The sequence below is a fragment of the Pleurodeles waltl genome, chromosome 7 (assembly GCF_031143425.1).
Source record: "Pleurodeles waltl isolate 20211129_DDA chromosome 7, aPleWal1.hap1.20221129, whole genome shotgun sequence".
Classification (NCBI taxonomy): Eukaryota; Metazoa; Chordata; class Amphibia; order Caudata; family Salamandridae; genus Pleurodeles; species Pleurodeles waltl.
In genome coordinates this window covers 1153558035-1153583255 of record NC_090446.1, presented here as the reverse complement: position 1 = coordinate 1153583255, position 25221 = coordinate 1153558035, and the positions used below count along the sequence as shown (strand labels likewise).

Genomic DNA, 25221 nt, shown 5'->3' with positions numbered 1-25221 from the left:
GCTGTTAGGAGCTTGGTAGCTCATCTTAAAAGGTGGGGCTATCTGTGGGCTACACACCCACGGGAAAACCAGTTTGGGCACAGATTCCCCCCTCTCTGTCCCTGTCGCCAGCCCATCTACCTGAACAAAAGGCAGCCCCTCAAGAGTGTGATCGCCATTTGCCAACTAAAGGCGGCTTTGCCTTTGAAGCTTGCCTTTTGGGTCGACACCATAAGTTGCTTCCTGTGCAAGGGAGGTAACACCTCGCCTTGCAGCAGGCTACTATTGTTCCCAAGCCTGGGAGTCATTCACGCTACTCCCCAGGTGGGCAGAAAGCGGTCTGGTGGCCAGAGACCGTGTGAGACCACTTGACAAACATGGTTACAGAATAGCAACTTTTATAAGTCACATTTCTTTAGTAGCAACATTAAATTTGACTTGGGCATCAAGTCAGGTTTAATGCCAAATTAAGTCGATGCCTTACAGTACCCAGCTAGGTAGTCCCATTCAGAAGCTAGTCGGGCAGAGGGGTCTACTAGCCTTTCCACTGCAAAACAACAATTTAGAGGCGTTGCAGTTGAAACATATACAAAAATACATATCCTACTTAGTAATATACAGCTCCCTGCTCTACGGCTCCATAGGACTTCCTTAGGGGAGACTTACATGTATTGTTAAGGGATGGACGCTGTGAGCACGGCTAAGATGGCAGCAGCATCAGAATCTCTTTAACCGAGATCCTGCTTCATCTGTGATACAAGACCAGCCCACATGTCCATTTGCCCACCGTTGGCCTGCATAAGCACTAACAGAGTGAGACCACTGGAATTATAGATGAAGCCCTATGTATGGCAGCTGGAGGCGGCGGCGCTGCTCTGTCACGTGAGCCTCGGAGGGGACACTGCTCGTGTGGCTAGTGAAGGATGATCGGCGACGTGCCCCAATAAGGGCGCTTAGAGTAGACGATGGCTGAATAATAACGTCACAGACGGCCATCAACAATGCTTTTCGGGACTATTACTAGGGTTTGTCCACTGCCACAGCCCATCCCCCTCCCTCCATCTGGGTCACATGCAGAGATGTTTACGAGACCTGCCGCTGGTTAGGCTGAACCAACTGTAGCGGGCCGTGCTAGACAAGCCTCTGCAGCTATCTTCCAAATTGCCAAGAACGAGACGCAGGCACAGATGGGCTGCCAATTGAGTATTATGCTACTTTCTCCAAACACCCACTTAACACCCATTGGAGATGTCTAATGAGGCCAAAACGAGTAGATGCCTTCACTCCAAGAAGGCCCTTATCATTGTCCTACTTACAGCTGTCAGGATCCACTGGACGATCATTCTTACTACCCTCTTCACTACTGAACCTCGACTAATATCTCAGGCAGCGTGCTAGAGAACAGCCTGCTCCCTATCATCAACATTCTTGTACATGTCGACCAATTTGGATTTATACCAGGGAATAGTACTTGCGCCAATGTGGCCAGCTATTACACCTTATACATGACACTCCCACCAATGCCTGTGGTCCGGTGGCTGTGTCCTTAGATATCAAGAAGGCCTTTGACACCCTGAGCTGAGATTTTCTCTCCCTCATCCTTGAATGCATGAGGTTCGGCCCTAATTTTCTGTGATAGATCAATACTCTGTATGATAGCCCAACAGTGCAGGTCAGGACTGGGCAGCTGATCTCAGACAGTTTCACTGTTTGGAGAGGCACCAGTCAGGGGTCCGAGCTCTCCCAACTCATTTTTGCCCTTGCTATGGAGCCACTGGCTTTCCATCTCCGACAATGGGCACAACACTGGGGAATTTGGGAGCTGGCTGTCCATCACATCATTTTGTCGTAAGCAGATGATGCACTGGGCTATCTTTGCAACACTGAGGCCACATTGTCGGGCCTCGTGCATCAGTTTGGGGATGTCTCGGACTTCTGTGTTCTTCCTGACGCCGCGTCCCAAAACTACATAGGGACACTCCAGTGAGGACTCATCTTCAGTGGGGCTAGGATACTTTCAAATACCTGGGTGTCCAGATTTACCACTCAGAAAAGAACATCAAGGAAGGAAACATGGACAAGGCGGCGAGTTCTATCTACCGGTCTTTGCCCTTCCGGTGCTCGTTGTCCCTGTCCCCGTTTGGCCGTGTGGTGCGCTAAGATGCCAGTGCTGCCTCAATTACTTTATTTTTTTTGGGGCACTCATGACAGTGCTCCTCAGAAGTTTTTTTAGGGAGCTGCATAGTATCTTGCTCGAACTGATATGCAGTGGAGGTCACTGTCAGGTTGCACTTACCACCCTGCAACATCCTTTACTCGAAGGCAGCCTTGGTGCGCCCAATTTTGGGCTGTATTATGCGGCAGCACAGCTGCAAAGGGCAATCGCCTGGCTGTTGATACCCCTACATGCCCCGAATTAGTGCCCCTCTGCGAGGTTTTAGATAACAAAAGCATCTACTACACGTGGCTGTCAGATCCAACAGTTCACCCCCGACGCGAGACGCACCATAATGTCGGTAGCCCGAGTTTGCTGGAGTAAATTTGTCCATGGCAAAGGGCTTCACCTTTCATACTACCCATCCATCGAGATATGGGACCTACCATGACTCACTGGCATGACCCACCAATAAGACACGGGACCATGCTGGGAGATGGGAGTCAACCAATTGGGGGAGCTCAATCACGAGGGCATTGTCATGTCTTTTCAAGATGTATTGACACTTGTGGCATGAGAGCTAGTCAGTTTCTGACATTCCACAACACTGAAGCCAAAAATGATGCACATTCACCCTGAACTACATAACCACATCACAAAGGGTAATCCACACTTACATAATTGTGGAGGACTCACTGCCCTGGGGGATTGGAGAGCAATGAAGAGGCCGGGAACACGATTGCAAAGGGCGTCACACCCTGATATGCACGTTCTCATATCCGGGATCTGTCACTCCATGGAACCGCCACTGACTCTTCCAAAAGGGGTACCATCCCAGTTCCAGAGTGGTTTCTCACTCTGCCTATGGGATGCCTGTGCCAAACAGCTTAAATTGGGGTTTGGTCTATCTCTGCCAGCCCTTGTTTTATGGCAGGACTCGCTCATACACTACATAGACTCCACGGCTAAATCTGTAACGGTTAATTATATATGTGTTTGCACATAATGCTTATATAATTGAAAATGACAGCAACTGCACTAGCCAGCCGAGCTGGCATCCCGTTTATGAAATGTTGAACTGCATTGCAAAGCTTGTATGAAAAAAAGAAAAAGAAAAAAAAAAAAGCAAGTGGGGACTTTGCCACTGGTGTGAATGACGAAGTCGAACTAGCAGTGTGATCACTGCCCTTCCAGTCTGCAGTGGCAGACTGGGAGCCATTTTGCACCTTGTCACACACAGGTTGGCGGAATCAATACTGCTGCCCTAGGTTGGCACTCTACCTGGGTACTTTAAACTGGGGAGTTAGAAGTAAGACAGTTCTTGCCAATCGGGGATAGCCAATGCAACATCAAATTTGTAAGGGGTTAGGACACTGGCACTAAGGTCTGATTAGCAGGTCTCAGTGCTCTCTCAGAGTTGAAAAACCAGCAGCTAGTAGTCCAAACGGAGGCAAAATGTGAAGGGGGGAACCGGCAAAACGTCCGTTTCATTACTGCCACTAAGAGAATTGTCTACTTTTCAGCTTAGTTTTTGACCTGTGCTGTGCAAAGAAGTTAGTTTCCTCTTTTTCCCCTCTGCCTTTTGCTTTGGTTGTGGCTTTATGGTTTCTCTGTTTTTGCATGCAGTATCTTTCTCAGTTCATGCATTGTTCCACAGCCACTTGTTTTGAGAATGGTCACCATCTCTTCAAGACCCCTACTCGTTTGCCTCCAAGATGGTCGCCCAATTGGTCCTCTACAGAGTTCCCCTTCATGTTTTCACCCAAATTCTATTAGGAATTAAGGTGGTCACTCCAATGCAACACAGGGGATTCATTCTGCCTAACTCTAGCCCATAATAACCTCACTCTGAGGTATTGCACTGCAGTCAGCCTCTTGCACTTCTTCACTTGAACCCCAAAATAGTGCAACTCTTTCTTACTCCTCCTGTGGTTAAACAAAGTCTCTTCATCTTGCTCCTGTGCCTGCTGCTGCTCAGTGCAGGCCGGCCCAACTTCTCTCTTAGGGTAAGCAAGTCTGAATTTTCAACAGCCTATCACTCTTCTTGTCCACGGTGCAGCAGAACTGGCTCAAGTACCTTGTTGTATCTGTTTGTACTGATAACTATCTTGTCTCCCCAGCTGTCATGGAGAAGGCATCCCCCATCTTCAACACAGGTTATCATGCGCAATTCTTCCCAGTCCTGGCTGCTTGTGTTCTGCCCGAGATCTCTTTTTCAGTGGTAAAAAAATGCAGCTATCTGTGTGGAAACCTGAACCAGACCCCTTTTATTCATTTTTTACTGAATTTGGCCAAAAGGACTTCTTTCCACCGTTTCAGTGTGCTTTGAGACCATGTGGAGTCAGAGAAGGAAAGCAGGTGGTGAGAGGTGGCACAAAGATGGGGATGTGCAACTATCAACGCACTGTGAACAATATTATCATGGTATCAATGGCCAGTCCGAGTATGGTATGCCTGTTGGCATATCACTGAATGCAATTCTTTGTAAGTAAAGTGAAACACAATATGCTTCTCCTACTTTTGGTCCCCTCTTTAAGACCCAGGGTGGCACATTTTAGAATCTAAGACACTGTCTGTAGGAACCTGGCCTGGTGTGCGATGGGTACCCAAGGTACTTCCACCTTATACCAGGTCCAGGAATCCCCCCTTAGTGAAGTGTAGGCAACGTCTAGAAGCCTGGCTCTCTAGAGGTAGCTGTGGATAAGTATCCAAAAGCTTATCTAGGAGACATGCAAAACTCATGCAGTACCACTGTAGTCACACAGCACTTACACACATGAAAGAAAACACTTGGTTGTACAAAAATAAAGATACTTTTTTTTGGCACAGATTATCACAAATCACTAGACAGACGACCCATCCTTAGGAGGTAAGTAATATGCTAAATATGTACACTAGCAATCAGAAATAGGAACAGAAAAGGTGAGAAAATACTGCAAATAGTAATAACCGATAGTGACCCTATGGGGAGCACAAACCATATACTAAAAAAAAAAAAATGGAATGCGAACAAGGTACCCCCATCTAGGTAAGTAAAATGTGTAGAGGGGAGCTGGGGGTACTAGAAAACAGCAAAGTTAAGTAAAACAGTATCCTCCAGCGACCAGGAATGTAGAAGTAAAACACTGGATTTTCCCTACAGCACCCAAAAGGAGGAAAAGAAAAAGACGACACCCAGGGAAGACGGCAAGAAAACCAGCGGTAGATTCCTGAAGAAAGAAGACCTTTGGAGAGAAGGGACCAAGTCCAAGAGTCACAGTGGAGTCCAGGAAGAGTAAGAGGTACTACCCCACCCAGCTGTGGATACAGGAGTTGGTTGACAGCTCTGAAAAACAGGTCAGCACTGCAGCCCAGGAGCCGGAGAAGAGTTCCAGATGGATGCAAAAAATGTCCCACGCCGGAAGAAAGATTGCAGTTGGGTGTCGGTGCAGGATTTCCACCAACAAGCCTTGGCAAAGGCAAACTCGGGGTGAGTGGAAAAGAGGTACTGCCAAGGACCAGCAAGGTCCAGGAGGACTCAATCCAGGAGGGTGAGTCATAGGGGGCCCTCGGCGTCGCAGAGAGTCCACAGGAGCAGAGGCAGTGCCCAGAGGAGTCCCACAGGATGGGGACACAGATGCCACAGAAGGATCCCACGCCGCAGGAGAACCACACAGAAGGCTGGGATTTGCCAGATGGAGTGCTGAGGACTAGAGCTGCACGTCGCCTGAAGATCCCTTGGAGGAGACGCAAACAAGCCTTGGCAACTGCAAGTGACGCAGTGCACATGGGTACTGTCATGCGTGGGAAGGCAAAGGCTTACCTCCACCAAAGTTGGACAGCTGGCAGAGAGGACCAAGAGGACTACTCCAGACCACAACCCGTGATGCAGGATCCACGGAGCTCAGCAGGAGAGGGGATCCACAAAGCCGGTTATCGCTTGTTGAAGGTGCCTGCGGTTGCAGGGAAGTGACTCCTTCACTCCAAGGGAGATTTCTTCTTCTTGTACAGGAGTTGCAGTTATCGGAAGATGGACAGTGAGGAATTTGTTGCAAAGCTAGCAGGAACTCTGGCTACAATGTTGCAGAAGAGTCTTCCTTGTGGATCTGCAGCTTGTGATTTCCTGGAGAGTCCAGTCGCAGTTCTGGAGGCCAGAAGTTGAAGTAAAGGTGGCAGAGGAGTCCTGCTGGAATCTTGCAAGCCGAATCTGAGGACCCACCCAAGAGAGAGACCCTAAATAGCCCTGAAAGGGGGACTGGTCACCTAACCAGGTAAGCACCTATCAGGAGGGGGCTCTGATATCACCTGCCAGGCCTGGCCACTCAGATGCCCCAAAGTTTCCTGCCAACCTTTGAATCAAGAGGACAGAACCCAGGGACCCTCTGGAGGAGCTCTAGGCACCACCCCTGGGATGGTGATGGACAGGGGAGTGGTCACTCCCCTTTCCATTGTCCAGCTTTGTGCCAGAGCAGAGACTGGGGGTCCCTGAACTAGTGTGGACTGGTTTATGCACGGAGGGCACCAAATGTGCCCTTCAAAGCAAACCAGTGGCTTGGGGAGGCTACCCCTCCCAAGCCAGTCACGCCTATTTCCAAAGGGAGGGGGTGTTACCGCCCTCTCCCAAAGGAAATCCTTTGTCCGCCTTCCTGGATTTGATCAGATCAAGCAGCAGGAGGGCAAAAACCTGTCTGAGGTGTGGCAGCAGCTGGCCTGCCTGAGAAACCCTGTAAGACTGGTGATAGCAATGCTGGGGGTGCTCTAAGGAGCCCCCAGAGTGCATGGAATCATACTTCCAATACTTGCAATAGTATTGAGGTATGATTCAGACATGTTTGATACCAAACATGCCCAGATTCGGAGTTACCATTATGTAACTAGACAAAGGTAGTGACCTATGTCCAGTACATATATAAAATGGTGTCCCCGCACTCACGAAGTACCCGGTTCATTCAGACTGCAATGGCAGGCTCTGCAGAACCCTTTGCATAGGCTCCCTATGGGTGGCAGAACAACTGCTGCAGCCAATAGGGATCCCCTGGAACTCCAATGCCCTGGGTACCTAGGCACCACATACTAGGGACTTAAATGGGGGCACCAGTATGCCAAATGTGGGGATAAAACATTACCAGAAACCAAATTTAGAGGAGAGAGCACAGTCACTGGGGTCCTGGCTAGCAGGATCCCAGTTAACACAGTCAAACACACTGACAAACAGGCCAAAAGTGGGGGTAGCGTAGCTAAAAAGAGGCTGCTTTCCTACACAAGTCCCCACAAACGAAGGACAATAAGGCTAACCTTGACCAGTTGAGACTTTATTGTTTAAGTGGTGATAAGTGGAGCGTAGCTCTGCAGTAGAGTGGTCACTCCCTTTATCATCCACTATGTGGTTCCTTCCCTGTGTGGAGGTGAACCACCCTGTTTGGTTACTTCTACCTGAAGTACATTTAAACTGTGGACCCTGTGATTTCCTATTTATAAGGTGTGGTAAAAATGATAGAGCAGGGAAGGATGGCTGACCCTGGGGCTCTATGTTAGGACAGGGTTGTTGTCCAAAGGTTTGTAAAGCTAGTACCTGGGGTAGAGCAGGACAGGATTGCTGCCCTACAGGATCTACAGAAGGACAGGCTTACTGTCCTAGGGTGTCAGGGGAGGTGCAGGGTTGCTGCACCAAAGTTTCTCTGGACCACTTTTCGGTCTTAGATTCCTTCCAGAGGGGTACTTGGGAGCTCAGCTGTGACAGCTTTTGGCTCCTGTGGTACAGGCTCCAACCTGGAGGAGGTATCCTCCCTTCGAGGAATGGGATCCTTAGTGGGAGGGTGGGCAGTGGATAATGTGGTATCCTGCTTGCCTGTATTTTTAGGAGTGTCCTGAGCCATTATTCCAGGCTCCAGGGCTCCTCCCTACTTTGCTCTTTATTCTGCTTAGAGATTAAAGGGAGCAAATGTTCTCTAATGAGACCCCAGAGTGCATCACGTCATACATCCAATACTTGCAATAGTATTGGGGTATGATTCTGACATGTTTGATACCAAACACGCCCAGGTTCAGAGTTACCATTATGTAGCTGGACATAGATAGTGACCTATGCCCAGTACATTTATAAACAAGCATTTGCAATGCAATATGGTCTAGCATTTCTCCGAGTTACAGCTATCAGCAGTTGTAAACTTTTATTGCCACATTAAATGGAAAAAAACAGCGCGATCGCGCTGCTACAGTTCACTCGCACGGACAGTTGAAGACAGCATGCAGGTAGAAAAAAAAAAATAGAAAAAAACAAACGCGATCGCGCTGCTACAGTTCACTCGTAGTGAAACCTATCGGCAAAAGTTCAATTATCTACGTAACCGGCAAAAGTGCAATTAACTATGTAAGAAGGTCAATGTCATGCAAAGCGCTGGACATCTGCAAGGGAGATCACACTGCGAAAAAAAGTTAAAAAGTAGTCCACAAACCTGACAGGAAACAGCGAGCCTCGCATGGTTTCAGTACTTGGTCGCTGCGCTCGAGGAGGGCTAACCACTGGAAAAGGCATGACGTATGCATGCCTTCCACTAATGAAAGCAAGCAGATTTTGAAAGGCAAGCTCACAAACCAATGAAAGACACTGACGTGACTTGGACGCGGCTCCGAGCCCTTTTCTAACTAATAAAGCGGCTCGCAAGCGAAACGCATGCGCAAGCGCATGCGACTCAGGCTCGACCCACCAAATGGTGTCCCTACACTCACAAAGTCCAGTAAAATGGTGCTGGAGTTCGTGGGGGCACCTCTGCTAGTGTAGGGGTCCCCTCACACACAGGTACCTGCACCCTGCCCTCTGGGCTGAGAGGGCCTACCATAGGGGTGACTTACAGTGATCTGGTGCAGTGACCTGTAGTAAAACCGGGTGCATGCACCCGGTTCTTGCAGACTGCAATGGCAGGGCTGCAGAACCCTTTGCATGGGCTCACTATGGGTGGCAGAATAACTGCTGCAGCCCATAGGGATTCCCTGGGACCCCAATGCCCTGGGTACCTAGGGTCCATATACTAGGGACTTATATGGGGTCACCAGTATGCCAATTGTGGGGATAAAACGTTACCAGAAACCAGAGAGCACAGTCACTGGGGTCCTGGTTAGCAGGATCCTAGTGAACAGTCAAACACCCCGATAAACAGGCCAAAAGTGGGGATAACCAAGCTAGAAAGAGGCTAATCTCCTACACCGTCCCCTTAGCTGAGCTTGCTTCTCTCACAGGCCCCAGCCTAATAGATGCGCCCCTCAAACAAGTCTGCAAACTTCAGTAACCCAAGATGAGGATTTCATATTAACACGGTTTGCCATAATATCCCTCTGGGGTGATTTACACCTACAAATGGTGTTGTGAGCCTCTAATTCAATAAGCTAAAAGGGAGCTGTCACTGTCCATGATGAGCGGGATCCCATCAAAGTTTTTGTTTTTTATGGGCCATCTACACGAAAGCTTATGAATAACACTTTAAGAGAATTTCATGACTGAGGAGAGGAGTGGGCTGAGGACTGCCTGATGAGCAAAGTGCTGTGAAGTGGAGAGAAAATTTATGAAAATGGGGAGGGGGAGCATAGAGGGAAACAGAAATAGCGAGTGGGAGAGACAAGGAAATAAGTATGGGAAAGAAAGAAATAAGGTGCAGAAAGGAAGGGTGAAATGATGGAAGAAAGAGCACACTGGAGGAATTTGTGTAAGGAAGAAAGGGCAAATGGGTGAAAAGAAGGAGACGTGAAAAACGAAGGAAGGCGGGTGAAAGGATAGATTGATAGGCAGGCAAAGGGTGAGAAGATGGATGGATAAACAGATGAAAAGGTAAATGATGGTCAAGTAGATAAGGTAAATTGATGAACGGATGGAAAGAAGAAAGAACGATAGAGAGACCCAAGTATACTTGGATTACTTCAGAGGTGCCACCAGAAGCACGGTTCAAAGTCAGATTATTTCCCATCTCTGGTGACTCCCTTGATGTCTGGGTGTAAACTGCATCGGCGAATATGCATTTGTAACCAGGAGGGGTGGTGATGGTGTCTGAATGATTCTCCATCTAAACAGTGCACTTCCCAACACCTTGTCTTAATAAATCTGTACTGATGCAACTACCAGATTTATTATGACATGCACCCAGAGGGCAGCTTAGAGGTGCCCACTGGAAACCTACTAGTTTCTTAGTGTGCTGGCTGACTGGTATCAACCAGCCTGCCACCACAGTTGAGTTTCTGACCCCCTGCAGGTGGGAGCCTGCGCTCTCAGAGGCCAGAAACAATGCCCGGCCCAAAGGAAGGGGATCACATGTCCTACAGCAGGATGGCTAGCAACTTAGCATATCAGAGCCAGGGGGCTTCAAAGCCCCTGACACCTTTGCTATGCGACCCTGGCTCTCTCCACAGACCTGGGGAATGCCTTTCTCTGCCCTGCGGCCCATTTGGCACCAAAGCCAGCAGGAAATTGGATATTCAGGAGGCATGCTGCACTTCTAGGATAGTCGCACCCCTAAAGAGGGCTACCTGAAGGTGCTTAGCCAAGGAAGGATTTCACTATCTTTTTTCTGGTGAAACTAAGAACTCTGGGTCAGGAATATGCCCTCCCTCCACCAGAAATGGTCACACAGGGGTGCAGTCACCCCTGGGCTAAGTAGCCCATTGGCTACTACCCGTCCCTCCCCTAAACGCCCCCAAATTCTGAATTTAGGGGTTTCCGTGACACCAGGAATGCACAATCGTATAATGGGAACCAAAGGGAGGACAAAGAAGAGCAGTGACCAAGAGAACAGAGGACGTATCTGGAGTTGGCACCAAACCCTGCTTTGCTGCTTGAACCTCGACAATTGCTCCGACTCGTACAAAAGCTGTGTATTCTCCCCAACACTTGAAGGCTTTCCCAGCACTTCAACAACCACATAACATCTCGCATGTGGTGGAGGAGCCATCCCCCTGCATCTGCAGGCACCAACCGCATCTGCCCGGTACTCTATTTTCAAGGGAGCATCTTTTCAGGAGGAGGTCACTGTGGTTCCAAGAGGTCAGCCCTATCTCTCCGGTGAGTTTCAAGAGCCAGAACCTCTCTGCACCAATGCCTTAGGTACAGAGCAGTTGCTGCAACAAAGGCTTGTTGTGTGCCCAGCGCGGACGCCACCAAAGCCGACCTGCCAACAAGGGACTTCAGTATTAATGAGGCCTACATCAAGAGTGGCCCTGCTATTCTGTTTTCTACCTCTCTCTAGGTGACCAAAGCAAAGTAAGAACTTCCAACGCAAGCAACCTGCCGGACAAAACACGTCTCTGTGCCTGAGCCCCACAGCAAGAGTTCACGTAAACCGGCGGTGTCCCCTTGCCCCAGAGACCCTCCAGAGCCGAGACTCCCTTTGGGTTCTGCTGGACTTGGCCACAAATCCCCCCTCTTGAAGCCTTTCTTTTACCGGTACTCTGCCATTGACTTTAATGTATAGCACTAAAGGCTACCAACACAACCAGCCCCTCTGTACTCCGACTCACCAGGGTAGGTAAAACCGAACTCCTAGTGGTTTCTTGGACCTTGGACCCTAAGCACCTCAAGTCCAAAAAGGCACCCTCAAGAAACGCTTGCAGGAATATGTATGCAGTGTATGTTTTTCTAATAGGATAACATCACCATGTTCGAAGCTCATGCATCAAATCTGAGAGCTCTGCTATCTTTTCCTGTTTTTCCTGTAAAAAAAAATAACGTCTAAAGTACTTACCCAATATTGTTGATCTTTGTCTCTAAATTCATGTGCAAATCTATTTTTCTCAATTGGTCTCATATTTCTTTTTGACTGTGTCTCATGTATTGGCTCAACCTGCACACAACAAATGCTCAACACTACCATCTCATTACCCTAAGCTGTTCAAACACACTACCTCAAACAGAGCACTTGCATTTATTAAAGTAAGCCACTGTAAACCAATGAGTCGTCTGGGCTTTTTGCATTGTGTACACCCCTACATTGATACACTACATACAATGCCAGCTTCCTATAGGTACGAACACAGTTTGTGTTTAATTTTAAACTAATGATCGGGTCCACATTACACCGGTGGCATAAGGCTAACGCTGCGGCTACTTCTAGCGCTGGACCCTCTGGGGAAGGGCCTTCAGACAAACACTGCTAAAGCACGAGGCGAATACCGCGCTATTCTTCCTGCGTGCTTAGCAGAGGAATCGTTCTGTGGCTAACATACGGGGCTTCATATCGGTGGGCAGTGGCAGTCAGGCATATAGAGAAATAAGTATCTGTTGACAGGATGTAGGTTCGGTCCTTTATCTCGTAAACCTCAGCCACTGTGTCGGTATGCGATTCTGGAACATTCCGAGATTTGACCTTCTGGAATGGCTGGTAAAACAATGACTGCAGGCGCTGACAATTTGTACCAACGCTTCCGGTGTTTTTTTCTACAGCGTAAACAGGAAAGCTAAGAAGTCTCGAGGAGCGGAGAGATTATTAGTAGACTTTAAGTTTCCATTTTTAAGGAACTTTTCAGATTGGGTCATAGGCCCCGACCTTCGATCGCCTTCAATCAGCCATCCATTCCCCCTTCCCCTTCCCACGCTGCACTGCTTCCCTCGCATTGTGACGCGTTTCCGGGAGTCGCTCCTGCACTGCCTGTGGAGAAGAGATTAGGCCGCCATGAGTACACAATGGACTAGCTTCTCAGGGTGGCTTTCTACTCTTCCATTCCACCCGCTCCATGTGTACGTCTTTCTCACCTTTACTAAACAATTGCTAATCTCCATTAACAGGTGGCACGAAAAGTTAATGATCCGCGCATAAAAACAAAATGAAGGGTGTGGACGAGGGATTATGAAGGCGTTTACATACTGTGGAGTCATGCTGGTCACATCCATGACGTCGCCTGTACTGCCCTTCACCTGCACTCATTACCCCACTCTTGGGCTGCCTTAACCACATCCATATGCTGCAAGTTTTTAAACATATTATTCGCCCAAACATTAAAATGGAGATTTCGTGACAAACGAACTATTGGAACCGCGTGCGTCTCTCACTATTTAGGTTTCGCAAGATACATGGAGGACTAATATGAGTCAATGGCTAAACAGTCCACACTCTTTAAAACCAATATCGGGGGTGTGGATGCAATATCCTTGCTTTTTAAAACACTGGTTGGGAAACTGCATCCATACTCCTGGATGCGACTTTAAAAAAAATAAAAAATACATTGTGCTGCTCTCTATCGCTGTTAGGCATATTCGCTCGCCCCGCTTTAAACAAGAAATTAAACACTGTTTCCCCCACATGAAGATTTATTATGTAAAATGAGCTGCTGGATGAATCTCCACTGCACAGCCCACGTGCAGAACAGCAAAACTACTCCGTTTACAACAAACTCCTGCTATGTAGCAGGGCCTTTATATGCAGCCTGCTCTCCGTCTACCAGAGGAGGACATCGTTCCGATGGTTTAACCGTATGTTGTAATAGTAAACTTAACCTCCCTTTCCATCTCCTATAAAAGCCCTAATTCCAAAGAAAGTCAAAGGGAACATCATAATCTCGCTTCCGGGTGTTAACAAATACTGGTATTCATTGCTTTGCGAGTCACATGAAGAAATGCAGCAACACTGCATTCAGACATCCATTAAATTCGCTCATTTGAGCATAGGGATATTTTTAATCCGAATGCTGTGTACGTGATTGTCATTTTTTCCAAAGCATGAAGGTGACTCGCAAGAGATGACACATGGGGACATTAACTTTCCTACTGTGCACGCATTTCTGAAGCCAAGAGGTCTGGGAGAGAGGACCAACGGGAGTGCTTTTCACCCAGGCTTTAGTGTTTCTGCTGAGCCTTTACACCCAGACTCTGCAACTGCTGTATACAGCTAAGTGAGCATAATGCAGGCTGGTGCAGAACTTTCCTTCGATCCCAATCCCCAAACCCTGAGCCATAAACTCGAGGTTTCCTCTCACACTAAACTGGTGCAGCACTGTAGTAGTAATATAAATGTCCCTCCTTCAAAGATTTGCAGCATAGAAGCAGCAGCGCACGTTTGTTCCTTTGCACACAGTGATTTAAATGGGCGGGTACTGTCCGTCCAAATACCTGCACTTCTTTAATTTGAAAGGGAGAGTGCCGACACTGCTGCCATGCATTTTATGGGAGAGTACCAGCACTTCTGAGGAGCAAACAAGTACCCTAAAGAGTGAATGCCTGTTTGCTCTCCTAGATTTCCATGTACAGCACTGCTTGCAAAACCGGTATGTCATGGGTATCAGCAATTGACGGTTTCCCCACTCACACATCAGGTATATCTTTGATATTAGCAATGCAAGGTTCCCTCACTCACGCAGCAGGTATATCATGGGCATCAGCAATGTAAGATTCCCTAGCTCACACAACGGGTATATCTTGGGAATAAGCAATGCAAGGTTTCCTCACTCACGCAATAGGTACACCATGGGCATCAGCAAGGCAAGATTCCCTCGCACAACAAGTATATGTTGGGAATTATAAATGCACGATTCCCTCGCACAACAGGTTTATCATGGACGTTAGCCAAGCAAGTTTTCCTCCTTCACAGGACATACTTAATACGGCCAACAGCAGAGTAAGCTTCAACCAACTGATCTTTACATAGACCTCCCCTCCCTATTATGCTCCTTACACACTGCCTTCGAGGCTGAGGGAAAAATCAAAATGATGCACTGAAGGTGTACATTTGACAGGGCCTATTTAAACACTACACTGAGTAGCTGCTCTGAGAGCGCAGCAGGCTGTGCTTGGTTGAGGTCTCCATTAAACTCCGCATGTTTAGCCCAGCTTTCACCACTACCTAACTGTCTTGATCAGGGAGGTACAAACAGCTAGAGAATCACGATGATGCTCTTTTTAAGCAACATCTTGATGGGTAGCTAGCTTCCTAGGAAATAAGCTTTTTTTATGAAAACCTCAACAGCTTTTTGCAGACAGAAGACAGGGAAACATATATATAAAAGCAGGGAGTGGTTGGCAGAACTGGCATATGGAGAGGTGCAGTGCGAATGGGATACAGGCAGGGGTTACAATGGGACCCATGTTCAAGTGGAGAATGGTGAGGAAATATGACACAGGTAGGGTGTAAGGAGGAGGGGGACAAATTCCAGGAAGGAAGGGACACACGGACACACACACACACACACACACACACACATATGCAGTGAACTGCTGGGGATTGTGAATTTGAAAGAGGTAGGTGGGAGAGATGGGACAGAACGGCAACAAGTTCCAGCACTTTGTCAGTATTGTTTTGTGAAGTGTTGCGCAGACCATGCTTTTCAGCCACAGTAAACAAAACAGAATTGTACTATATAGTACGATTTATACACAGCTACCAGCCCCTATCGAGGGTGTTGAAGTACTTATGCACTCAAGTCGCACGCTACCTCATGCAGGGTGTGTGGTTGGAAGCAAGTTGTCTTTGTATTGAACCTATGTGGGAAGTGTTTTGTGTTGTGCATGAGTGACCAGACAGGGGCTCTCGTCTTAGATGCGGGGATAGGAGTTGTAGTAAGAGGCATCTGTAACTTTGCACTTCTCAATAATACATTATGATTTCTTTATATTATGGGTGCAAATCGATATGGTGACTGCAGCAGGAAGTCACTCACTCTGAGAACCTATGGATCTGGGGATGGCCAAGGCATCGGAGGGTGGTGAGACACATATGCCTGGATGAACTGGGTTACAGTCATCCCTTGTACATTTGTTGTTATAGCTCCTAAACTATAAGGTGTCAAGTTAAGGTCAAGATAGTTAGCTAGTTGATACCTGCTGAGGTGGACCGAGTTCAAGTTCTTCGGTAGCCAGCAATGTATGAGAAACCTACATACATTACTTGGTGGTCCAATGGTGATATTGGAACAGCCGATTACATCCCACTCACATGGTGATTATGTCATTGCATAGTTATTTTAGTTACTCGCTAGTGTGAGGGAAGTTAGCTAATTCTGGAACAGGTAAATTACCTCCATCTGTTAAAACATTGCTAGAAGCTGGCCTAGGAGTGCTGATAACTATGGAAAATCTCTATGGTGATGGAAGTCTATAGTTATTGCTAGTGCCTGGAGCAGCAGTCTGGGTTATCTCTGAAAGAGACAGGTTATTGCCACTCATCTGAATTTTATGCTTCGAATTTTGCTTGGGTAGTAACTCCAGAGTTATGCCCCATATACTGAGAATGCAGAACCCCCTAAGGATTTATTTTCATGCTGAGGCATGATGATTAAAGTTGCAACATAGCATCCTGTTTTGTGAATACTGTTTAAACTTCAAATGCAAATATAATGGTCTTTTTCCTTGCAAGACTCAGGGCAATGCAGAGTGCCCTGAACACTAATCACCAGTGAAGGGCTTGCAAGAGATGCATCACGTGTTCCTTGGGGTTGGGGGGGAGAAATCTTTCTGCAGTGTTCTGGATTCATGGATTCATTTTAGTCCCGTATTAAGACACACAGGGCCCCCTTGGTACAGACAGGATTCCCAGTTCTGTGCTAGTGTCTTATAGGGACGTGCTTCCAGTTCTATCAAGAAGCTGAGAGAGGGACTAAGGAGAATATTTCCCTTGTGGAACCTGCCCTTGTTGCTCTGTCTAGCTCCTCATTGAGATTCATGGCTTGCTGGTTTCAACATCCAGCGCCAGATTCCTTCTCTGCTGCTACCATGGAGGGAGCTTCCAAGTTGCCAGCAAAGGAAGCAGGGTAAGTACAAAAATGTTTCTCTATTCATGTATGTATGTATGTATGTATGTATGTATGAGTGTGTTTAAGAGTGACTGACTTTTGACTTGACTGAAAGTGAATAGGATTGTGTGAAAGTGCGTTTGCACGTGTCAATGAGAGTGAAAGTGAGTGAGAATCTGAGCTGAATGGGGAGTATGAAGAAATTAAAGTGACTATGAGGGACTGAGTGAAGGACTAAGTGTGTTAGAAGGAGTGGGTGATTGGAGATTGCAGAGGGAGTGGAAGTGAGTCAGGGGTGTAGCTGTCAGTAGTGAAGCAGGTGCAGTTGCATTAGGGCCCAGAGTGTGAAAGGGTGAGTTTATGTAAGAGTGCTTGTAAGTGAGAATAAAAATCAGTGAGAATGAGAATGTTTGGGTGTGAGTAACAATGAGTGGGATTGAGTATGAGTGAGAATTTGTAAGTGAGAGAATGTGAGTTAAAGTGAGGAAGAGGAGAGTAAATGCGAGAGAGTGATTATGAATAAGAGCAATTTTGAGAAAAAAAATGGGATAAAAAAAATTGGATAAACTCCTTGCAGGTATTAAGCCCCACCACTTTCCAAGATCACCGATAGGCAATGATTGTGGAGTGGTGGTGTGCTTGTGTAGTTCTAATTACCACTTTGCATGCTTTGTTATAAAGATTAGTAGAGTTATTTGCTAGGGTTGCCGTATAGAAATAAACTATACATAAGAGTACTGCACTGAGCAACACAAGATGTGGGGATTACTCAAGCAAAAGTAAGAGTTGAGGAAAAAAAGATCTCCAAGAAAGGCCAATTTAAGAATGGGAAAGGAAAAACGGAGCAAAAAAAGCAACCAGTCAGATATTTAAAAAAAAAAAAAAAAACAGAACAGTGCAAGAATTTTGAGAAATGTAGTGGTCTCAAAGGGGTTCTTTGTTACTTGTCACATTCAGTCCCTTCAAACCCAAGGGCACTAACATCTTCATCCAAAGTCTCATACATGCATGTGGACTGTATAAAAAAATAAACCTGTGTACTTGCACATACTTAGTAATAATAACAATTATCATTATAATTAAAATTTACATTTCTAAAGTGAATACTCCGATGTTACGTTCACATTATAATGCCCTTTGTTCATCCATATATGACTTTCCAAAAATGTATATAGCAGAACGGAAAAGGTCTTATTTGGTAGAGCGAGGATCCTTGCTCAATATATTACCTGGATAAAATGGAGACTTTGAATGCAACTTCCACTCTCGGACTGAAAATCTTACAAAACATTTGTGAGCATCAAAAAGGGTGCCTTCACTCAAACACACAGACAGCTTCACTGTGGAACAAATACACCTAATGCAAAGCATCGTGTAGGTTAGGAAAAACATTAATAAAAAACAACATTTGCACATCTCGGTACGGTCGAGCACAGTAAAGATAAGAAAGGCTGCAAATAGTTAAAAAATAAATAAAAATAAAATAAAAAAAAACATACAGGAACACCATACCTGGTATAGCCACTACCATGGAAGTCTGTGCTGTTGAGGTTGGAGATCACAGTTTGCTGTACGGAAGACACACATGCAATTAGTATAACCTCTACTTCATTTACATTTTAAGTGCTTTCAAGGAACGCTCAACAGGGACAGGGTAGAAGCTTTACACATTCTAATACTTTACACCAACTTCCTTTTACATATCTTTGTTGCACAGTTTCTCTGCGGACCTGCCTAGAAAGTCATTTAAGTAAAGTCACCTTTTCGTTGCAACTTGATGCAACATAAGTGTTGCTCACAGGTCATTTGGCAGTAAAATATGTAAAGGCATAAACTAATGCAATGATTACTTACCCGTAATATTCATTACTCTGATTACCATTCCTTATCTCAGTATTTATTTTATAAAATGTCTCACCTGCCCTCCATACACCACATAAACAGGTTTAGAAAGAACTCTGCCTCGCTCATGGGTTACCTAGGACTTCTCCCGCCTGGATGCCCCTGGAAGGGATGCCACTCCTCCTCACAGGCTTTTATTCCCAAGCACTGGCGTTAAATGTTGTGAAAAAGGTTGGGACACAATCACTTGCAACAATGGGTAACTGAAGTCAATAACATTGCTGGTAAGCAATCTGCGAATTACCTCCTCAACCCTACCTTGTCTCAGTTAGAAGACTATATGAGAAAATACGAGAGCATCACCTCGTCCCAACAAAAAAAAGACACTCGTTGTCAGGCCAGGACGCTCCCCCCGCCGCGCAGCGCACCCTGCAGGTGCCCTGTTCCCTGATTGCCGCTGCTGCCCCTGTTCGAGGCCCTCCTCCACCTGCAGGCCCTCGCCTGCGCCTCATCCCTGGTGGCCCAGTGGTGGGCAGTAAGGTTTGCTTCTGTCGTGTCTGTTTTTCTCCTCGTTTGTCTCCTCGTTGCTGTCTCTGTTGTGTTGCTGTTGTTACTGTCCCTGTTGTGCCCACTGTGTCCATTAGTTCTTGTACTCTGTATCTGTAATTTGTATCTCTGTTACTCTATTACTCTATTGTTTACTGTTTTTGTTTTATCTGTGCGCTTGACCCCGCGCGTCTCTCTCCTCCTCTGACCCCCCCCCCACCCCTAATCCATCGCCATCCGCCTGCTTCCCTGTTTTTTTTTACTCTTCTGTAATCCCCCTGCCCTCCCACCTCCCCCTCCCCTCTAGTTCCCCAGCGTTATTTTCCAACCCCCCTCCACCCTCGCCGCTCCCTCGCCCGTTTTTCCCGCCCCCAGCTCCTCCTCCCTCCCTCCACCCCCTCTTAATGCAGGTCGCTGCGCGACCGCGCCAGAAGCAAGCCCGTCTGTGCCCGGACCGCGTCCAGCGCCAGAACCCCTGGTCCTCGCCCGCCGCTCCTTACCCCGCTCAGGCTCAGCTACGACGCTACGTCCCTCCACGCACTCAACAACGGCCGAAACCAAAACCAACACTGCTACCAAGCCGCACCGAAGTACACCCATGGCCCGTTCACCTGCCGCACCTGCCACTTCTCCTGCGACCGAACCTCCAAACCAACGACCACCAGACCGAACCTCCTCCGCTGCATACTCCTCAACACCCGCTCCGCACGCAAACACACCGTAGAACTCTGGGACCTGCTCGACAGCACCACCCCGGACGTAGCCTTCCTGACCGAGACATGGTGGAACGAATCATCTGCGCCAGACATCGCCATCGCCATCCCAGATGGATACAAGATCTCCCGCAGAGACCGCACCAACGGCTACGGAGGAGGACTCGCCATCATCCACAAATCCTCCCTCAAAGTCACCACCCACACCGACGACCATTACAACATCGCAGAGCTTCTACACTTCCGGATCCACACCGACCCCAACACCACCCTCAGAGGTATGCTCGTCTACCAGCCCCCCGGACCACGGGCCCAGTTCTGCGACTCCATCGCCGACCTCGCAAGCACCCATGCACTCGCCTCCACGGACTACATACTCCTCGGGGACCTCAACTTTCACCTCGAGAACAACAACGACCACAACTCCACCACGCTGATCAACAACCTCGCAAACCTCGGACTCAGACAACTTGTCACGTCAACAACCCACGCCGCCGGACACACTCTGGATGCCATCTTTTCCACCAGCGACCACGTTACCTTCAACGACACCACCGAACCCTACTGGACCGACCACCACTGCATCCATTTCACCTACAACAAAAACACCGCACACCTCCACAGCCACCAACTCCCCCGCCGCAACTGGGGCAAAGTCACCAAAGAACAACTCCTCAGCACCCTCTCCCAGAACCCACCGAACGAGCCCACCGACCCAGACACCGCAGCCTACAACTTCAGACAGTGGATCAACGACTGCGCCAACATCCTCGCCCCACTGAAGAAACCCCCCAACAACCCCACCAGCAAGAAAGCCTCCTGGTTCACAGACGAACTCCTGGCCCCCAAACGCGCCTGCAGGAAACTAGAAAAGAAATGGCTCCAAGAACGCACACGGTCAATCAGGATGCCCTCAAAGACCCAACCCACAGACACCACCACCTCATCAGGACCACCAAGAGGTCCTCCTTCAAAGACCGCCTAGACAACAACGCTCATGACAGCTAAGAGCTCTTCCGCATTGTGAAGGAACTATCCACCCCCAACACCAACGTCAACGACATCCCGCCCTCCCAGGAACTCTGCGACTACCTCGCCGCCGCCTTCTACAACAAGATCGCCGACATCCACAGCAGCTTCAACACCCCGACCGCACCCTCCTCAGTCACCACCTCGTACCCTAGCATCGGCAACCCCATCACCACCTGGTCCAACGTCGACGACGACACAACTCGCACAATCATGAACTCCATCCACTCCGGATCACCGACCGACCCCTGCCCCCACCACATCTTCAACAAAGCCGACTCTATCATCGCGCCCCAACTCTGCAAGATTATCAACGCCTCCTTCGAAGCAGGCACCTTCCCAGAAAACTGGAAGCACGCAGACATCAACGCCCTCCTCAAGAAACCAAAAGCCGACCCCAAGGACCTCAAGAACTTCCGCCCCATCTCCCTCCTCCCCTACCCAGCCAAAGTCGCAGAAAAGATCATCAACCTTCAGCTGACACGCCACATCGAAGACAACAATGTTCTCGACCCCTCACAAACCGGATTCAGACGCAACCACAGCACTGAGACCGCCCTCATCGCCGCGACAGATGACATCAGATGCCAACTCGACCGCGGCGAGACCTCCGCCTTCATTCTCCTAGACCTCTCAGCGGCCTTCAACACAGTCTGCCACCACACCCTACTGTCACGCCTCCAAGAAGCCGGAATCCAGGAAAAAGCCCTAGCCTGGACCTCATCCTTCCTCTCTGGCAGAACACAGACCGTTCGCCTCCCACCCTTCCGCTCAGAAGCCAACATCATCATCTGCGACGTCCCCCAGGGCTCCTCCCTGAGCCCAACGCTGTTCAACATTTACATGGCCCCCCTCGCACAAGTGGCCCGCCGTTTCAACCTCAACATCATCACCTACGCCGACGACACCCAGCTCATCCTCTCCCTCACCAACGACCCTGCCACCGCCAAAGCCAACCTCCACGAGGGTATGAAGGCAGTCACCGACTGGATGAGAGATAGCCGCCTGAAGCTCAACACCGACAAGACAGAAATCCTCATCCTCGGGACCTCCCCCTCCGCCTGGAACGACTCATGGTGGCCCACCTCCCTCGGAACCCCCCCCAACACCCACCGACCACGCCCGCAACTTGGGATTCATCCTCGACTCCGCACTCTCCATGGACAGACAAGTCAACGCCGTCACCTCCTCCTGCTACAACACCCTCCGCAGGATCTACAAGTGGATCCCGACCGACACCAGGAAGACAGTAACCCACGCCCTCGTCAGCAGCAGACTGGACTACGGCAACGCACTCTATGCAGGAATCCCAGCGAAACACCTACAACGCCTCCAACGCATCCAAAACGCCTCAGCCCGACTCATCACCAACGCACCCCGCCACAGCCACATCACCCCTCACCTCAAAGGACTCCACTGGCTCCCCGTCAACAAAAGGGTCACCTTCAAGCTCCTCACCCACGTACACAAGGCACTTCACAACGCCGGCCCCTCCTACCTCAACGACAGATACAACTTCTACACTCCGACCCGCCAACTGCGTTCCGCGAGCCTCGCCCACGTCCCCCGCATCCAACGAACCTCCTCCGGCGGCAGATCCTTCACCTACCTCGCCGCCAAGACCTGGAACACACTCCCTACCTACCTCTGACAGACCCAAGACCTACTCGCCTTCCGAAGACTACTCAAGACCTGGCTCTTCGAGCAGTAGCATTCCCCTGCGTCCCTCCCCAGCGCCTTGGAACCCTAACGGGTATGTAGTGCGCTCTATAAATATCTGTGATTGATTGACTGACAAGCGCCCCAAAAAATGCAACATCTATTTATTATAGAATATAGCATTAAATGAGAAGTAACTAGTCGGAAGAACTACTGGCAGCACTCTGGTTCGAAAGTCCCGAGCTTTCTGCTTCTTCACATCTCTGTCAAAATACGCAAGAATTTACAAATAGACTAGCAACGAGTCTAAACGCAAAAGTACAGGCAGCTTCAGTCATATTTAAAAGATGCCAAGAAGGTTCCTCTTTATAAGTAAGATTAAAAAGAACAGGAAGGAAAATGATATCCTGGTGAAGATGAAATGCTTAAACTCGCTTAAGTTAAAAAGCAGGCTTTAAACCCAATATCAGCCTGTCCAAAAAACCCTCACATAAAATGCCAGCCCTCACAACGAGGCTAGTTCACCAAGCCATGAAGATGAAGTCAGAACGTAAAAAAATAGCTTTTCAGAGTAAAAAGTATTAAAACCACTTCTTCTAAAGGCTCAAAGGGTGTAAGCTGTATGGCTTTAAGAACAAAGAAAGTCCTCAGGCAGGGGTACCAATTCACAGAAGTCCACTGTAAAGAAAAACTGTTTAAAAGTCTTGCACCCAACTTATCAATATTGGAACTTTCTCCCCACAGAGACATACACATACTTCAGTGCAGTCAAGTGAACTCTTAGTATAGACACTAAAAGATCAAAGTCAAACCTATCCTAAAGAAACTTTAACACCCACTTGGGTTAATAATTTCAAGGATTCAAATCACAGGTTTGGCACCATCAGAATGATCACTAGTGGTGATCATGGGCTGAATGTGTTAAATTCCTGTATCACTGCTGAATGAAAGCAGTAAAGACAGAAGAAAGTGCCAACTGATGAAGAACCCTCCTTTGAGATTTCAACCAGATAAGCACAAATGGGGGAAAGATGGGCAGAAAGATAAGGATTCTAGAGAGGACAATGAAACAATGGAAGGATCCATTCTGGAAGAACAGTCAGACATCTAAATGGAAACCATATCATGCAAAGCCAAAAGGGGACAACCAGAAAGACTCTTCTCTGGGAATCCAAGACATGTATTTGGCTGTAAGAAGACAGCAGGGGTTCATACATTAGAAGAGGAGGCCAAGGGGAGACCAGAGCATCTACCACACAACCTCTCATCTCTGGAAGGCAACCTGTCAAAACAAAGCCACCTTGGGAGTTCTGACGCTGGCACATTTGTAAGGACACCCAAAGAGCTAGATAAAAGTTGTGAGCTAGAGGAAGCATTCTGCTCAACAACCTGCCACTAAACGGTCCACTCCACAAACGTGAGAAGCCAACCAAGTCAGAAGATTTAGCTCCACCACATAGCCTTTCTGAAATGCCAGAGAGGACAGGGATGCGGAGCCTTTTACCAACTAACGATTTACATATGACTTTTCAATACTGTTGTCAGTACAGAGGCAGACTGCTTGATTATCTCTCCAGAACAAACCAAAGTAGAGCCGGAAGGACAGACACTAGCTCTTTCCAATTGGAGGACTGTTTTCTTGCTGACAGATGTCATCTCCCTTGTACTGAAAAAGTGCCCAAAGTCACACGCCAACTCTTAATTGCTGGCATCTGTAGTAACCACTGCAGCACCCAGGATGGGCAGAGGGACACCACTCGATATTTGACAGCTGTATCTACCACTGTAGACAATCACAAATCCTCTTCATTGCTGAAATGATTTATTCCAATAAAGAAACAGATGAAGGACCATGGGACCGAAGGCACTATGAAAATATAGGAGGCCCACAGATTAAGAAAAATATAAACCCAAGAGAGGTTACACCCAAACCTACTAAGTGTCTTATCCCGGGTGCTGTCTCCAATACCAGGACCTACCATGTATCCCTGAATTCGGAGCCAGGCTTTGGCCGGAGGCCATTCCCAAGTTCTCAAGAAAGATAGATTTTGATAGTCTTAAAGTTCACAGTTAGGGGAGGAAGCCGGTCCCAAATCAGGCACAAATGAACTCCAGAAACTGGGGTGATGAGACTGATAAGAAAACTGTAATGCACAAGAAGCTGACACACACTTTGAGTCCCCAATTTCTCAAAGGAACAAGGAAACTGAGAGACCTGGCATTCTTGGTATGGTTCTCCACTTATTTTTTGCCTCCATTCCTCCTTTTTTCTGAACCAGTTTTTGTTGGCTTTTAGGACCACTGCTAGTGCTAAAGTGCTTGTGTTCTCACCTTTTACACTCATTGGCATATTTAATTTACTTGTAAGTCCCAGTAGAGTGGTACTACAGGTTCACAGGCCCTGTAAATTAAATGCTACAAGTTGGTCTGCAGCACTTATTGGGCAACCCACTTAATAAACCCTTTAACCATGTCTCAGGTCTGCAACTGAAGCCTGGGTATCCAGTTTTAAACTGCCATTTCGACCTGGTAATATAAACCTGTTGCCATGCGCAAACCTTCCTTTTTAAATACATGAAGTCAACCCCTTGGGTAGGCCCTGAACAGCCCAAATGGCAG

At 47.9% G+C, this 25221-nt stretch overlaps 1 protein-coding gene across 1 annotated transcript in view; it reads right to left on the bottom strand.

Annotated features, from left to right (window-relative positions):
• Positions 1 to 25221, bottom strand: part of MFSD11 (major facilitator superfamily domain containing 11) — a 253913-nt gene that overhangs the window by 211174 nt on the left and 17518 nt on the right. Inside the window, exon 3 of the mRNA XM_069200245.1 lies at positions 18326 to 18381. Coding sequence (XP_069056346.1) covers positions 18326 to 18381 — 56 coding nt within the window. The remainder of the gene's footprint in view (positions 1 to 18325; positions 18382 to 25221) is intronic.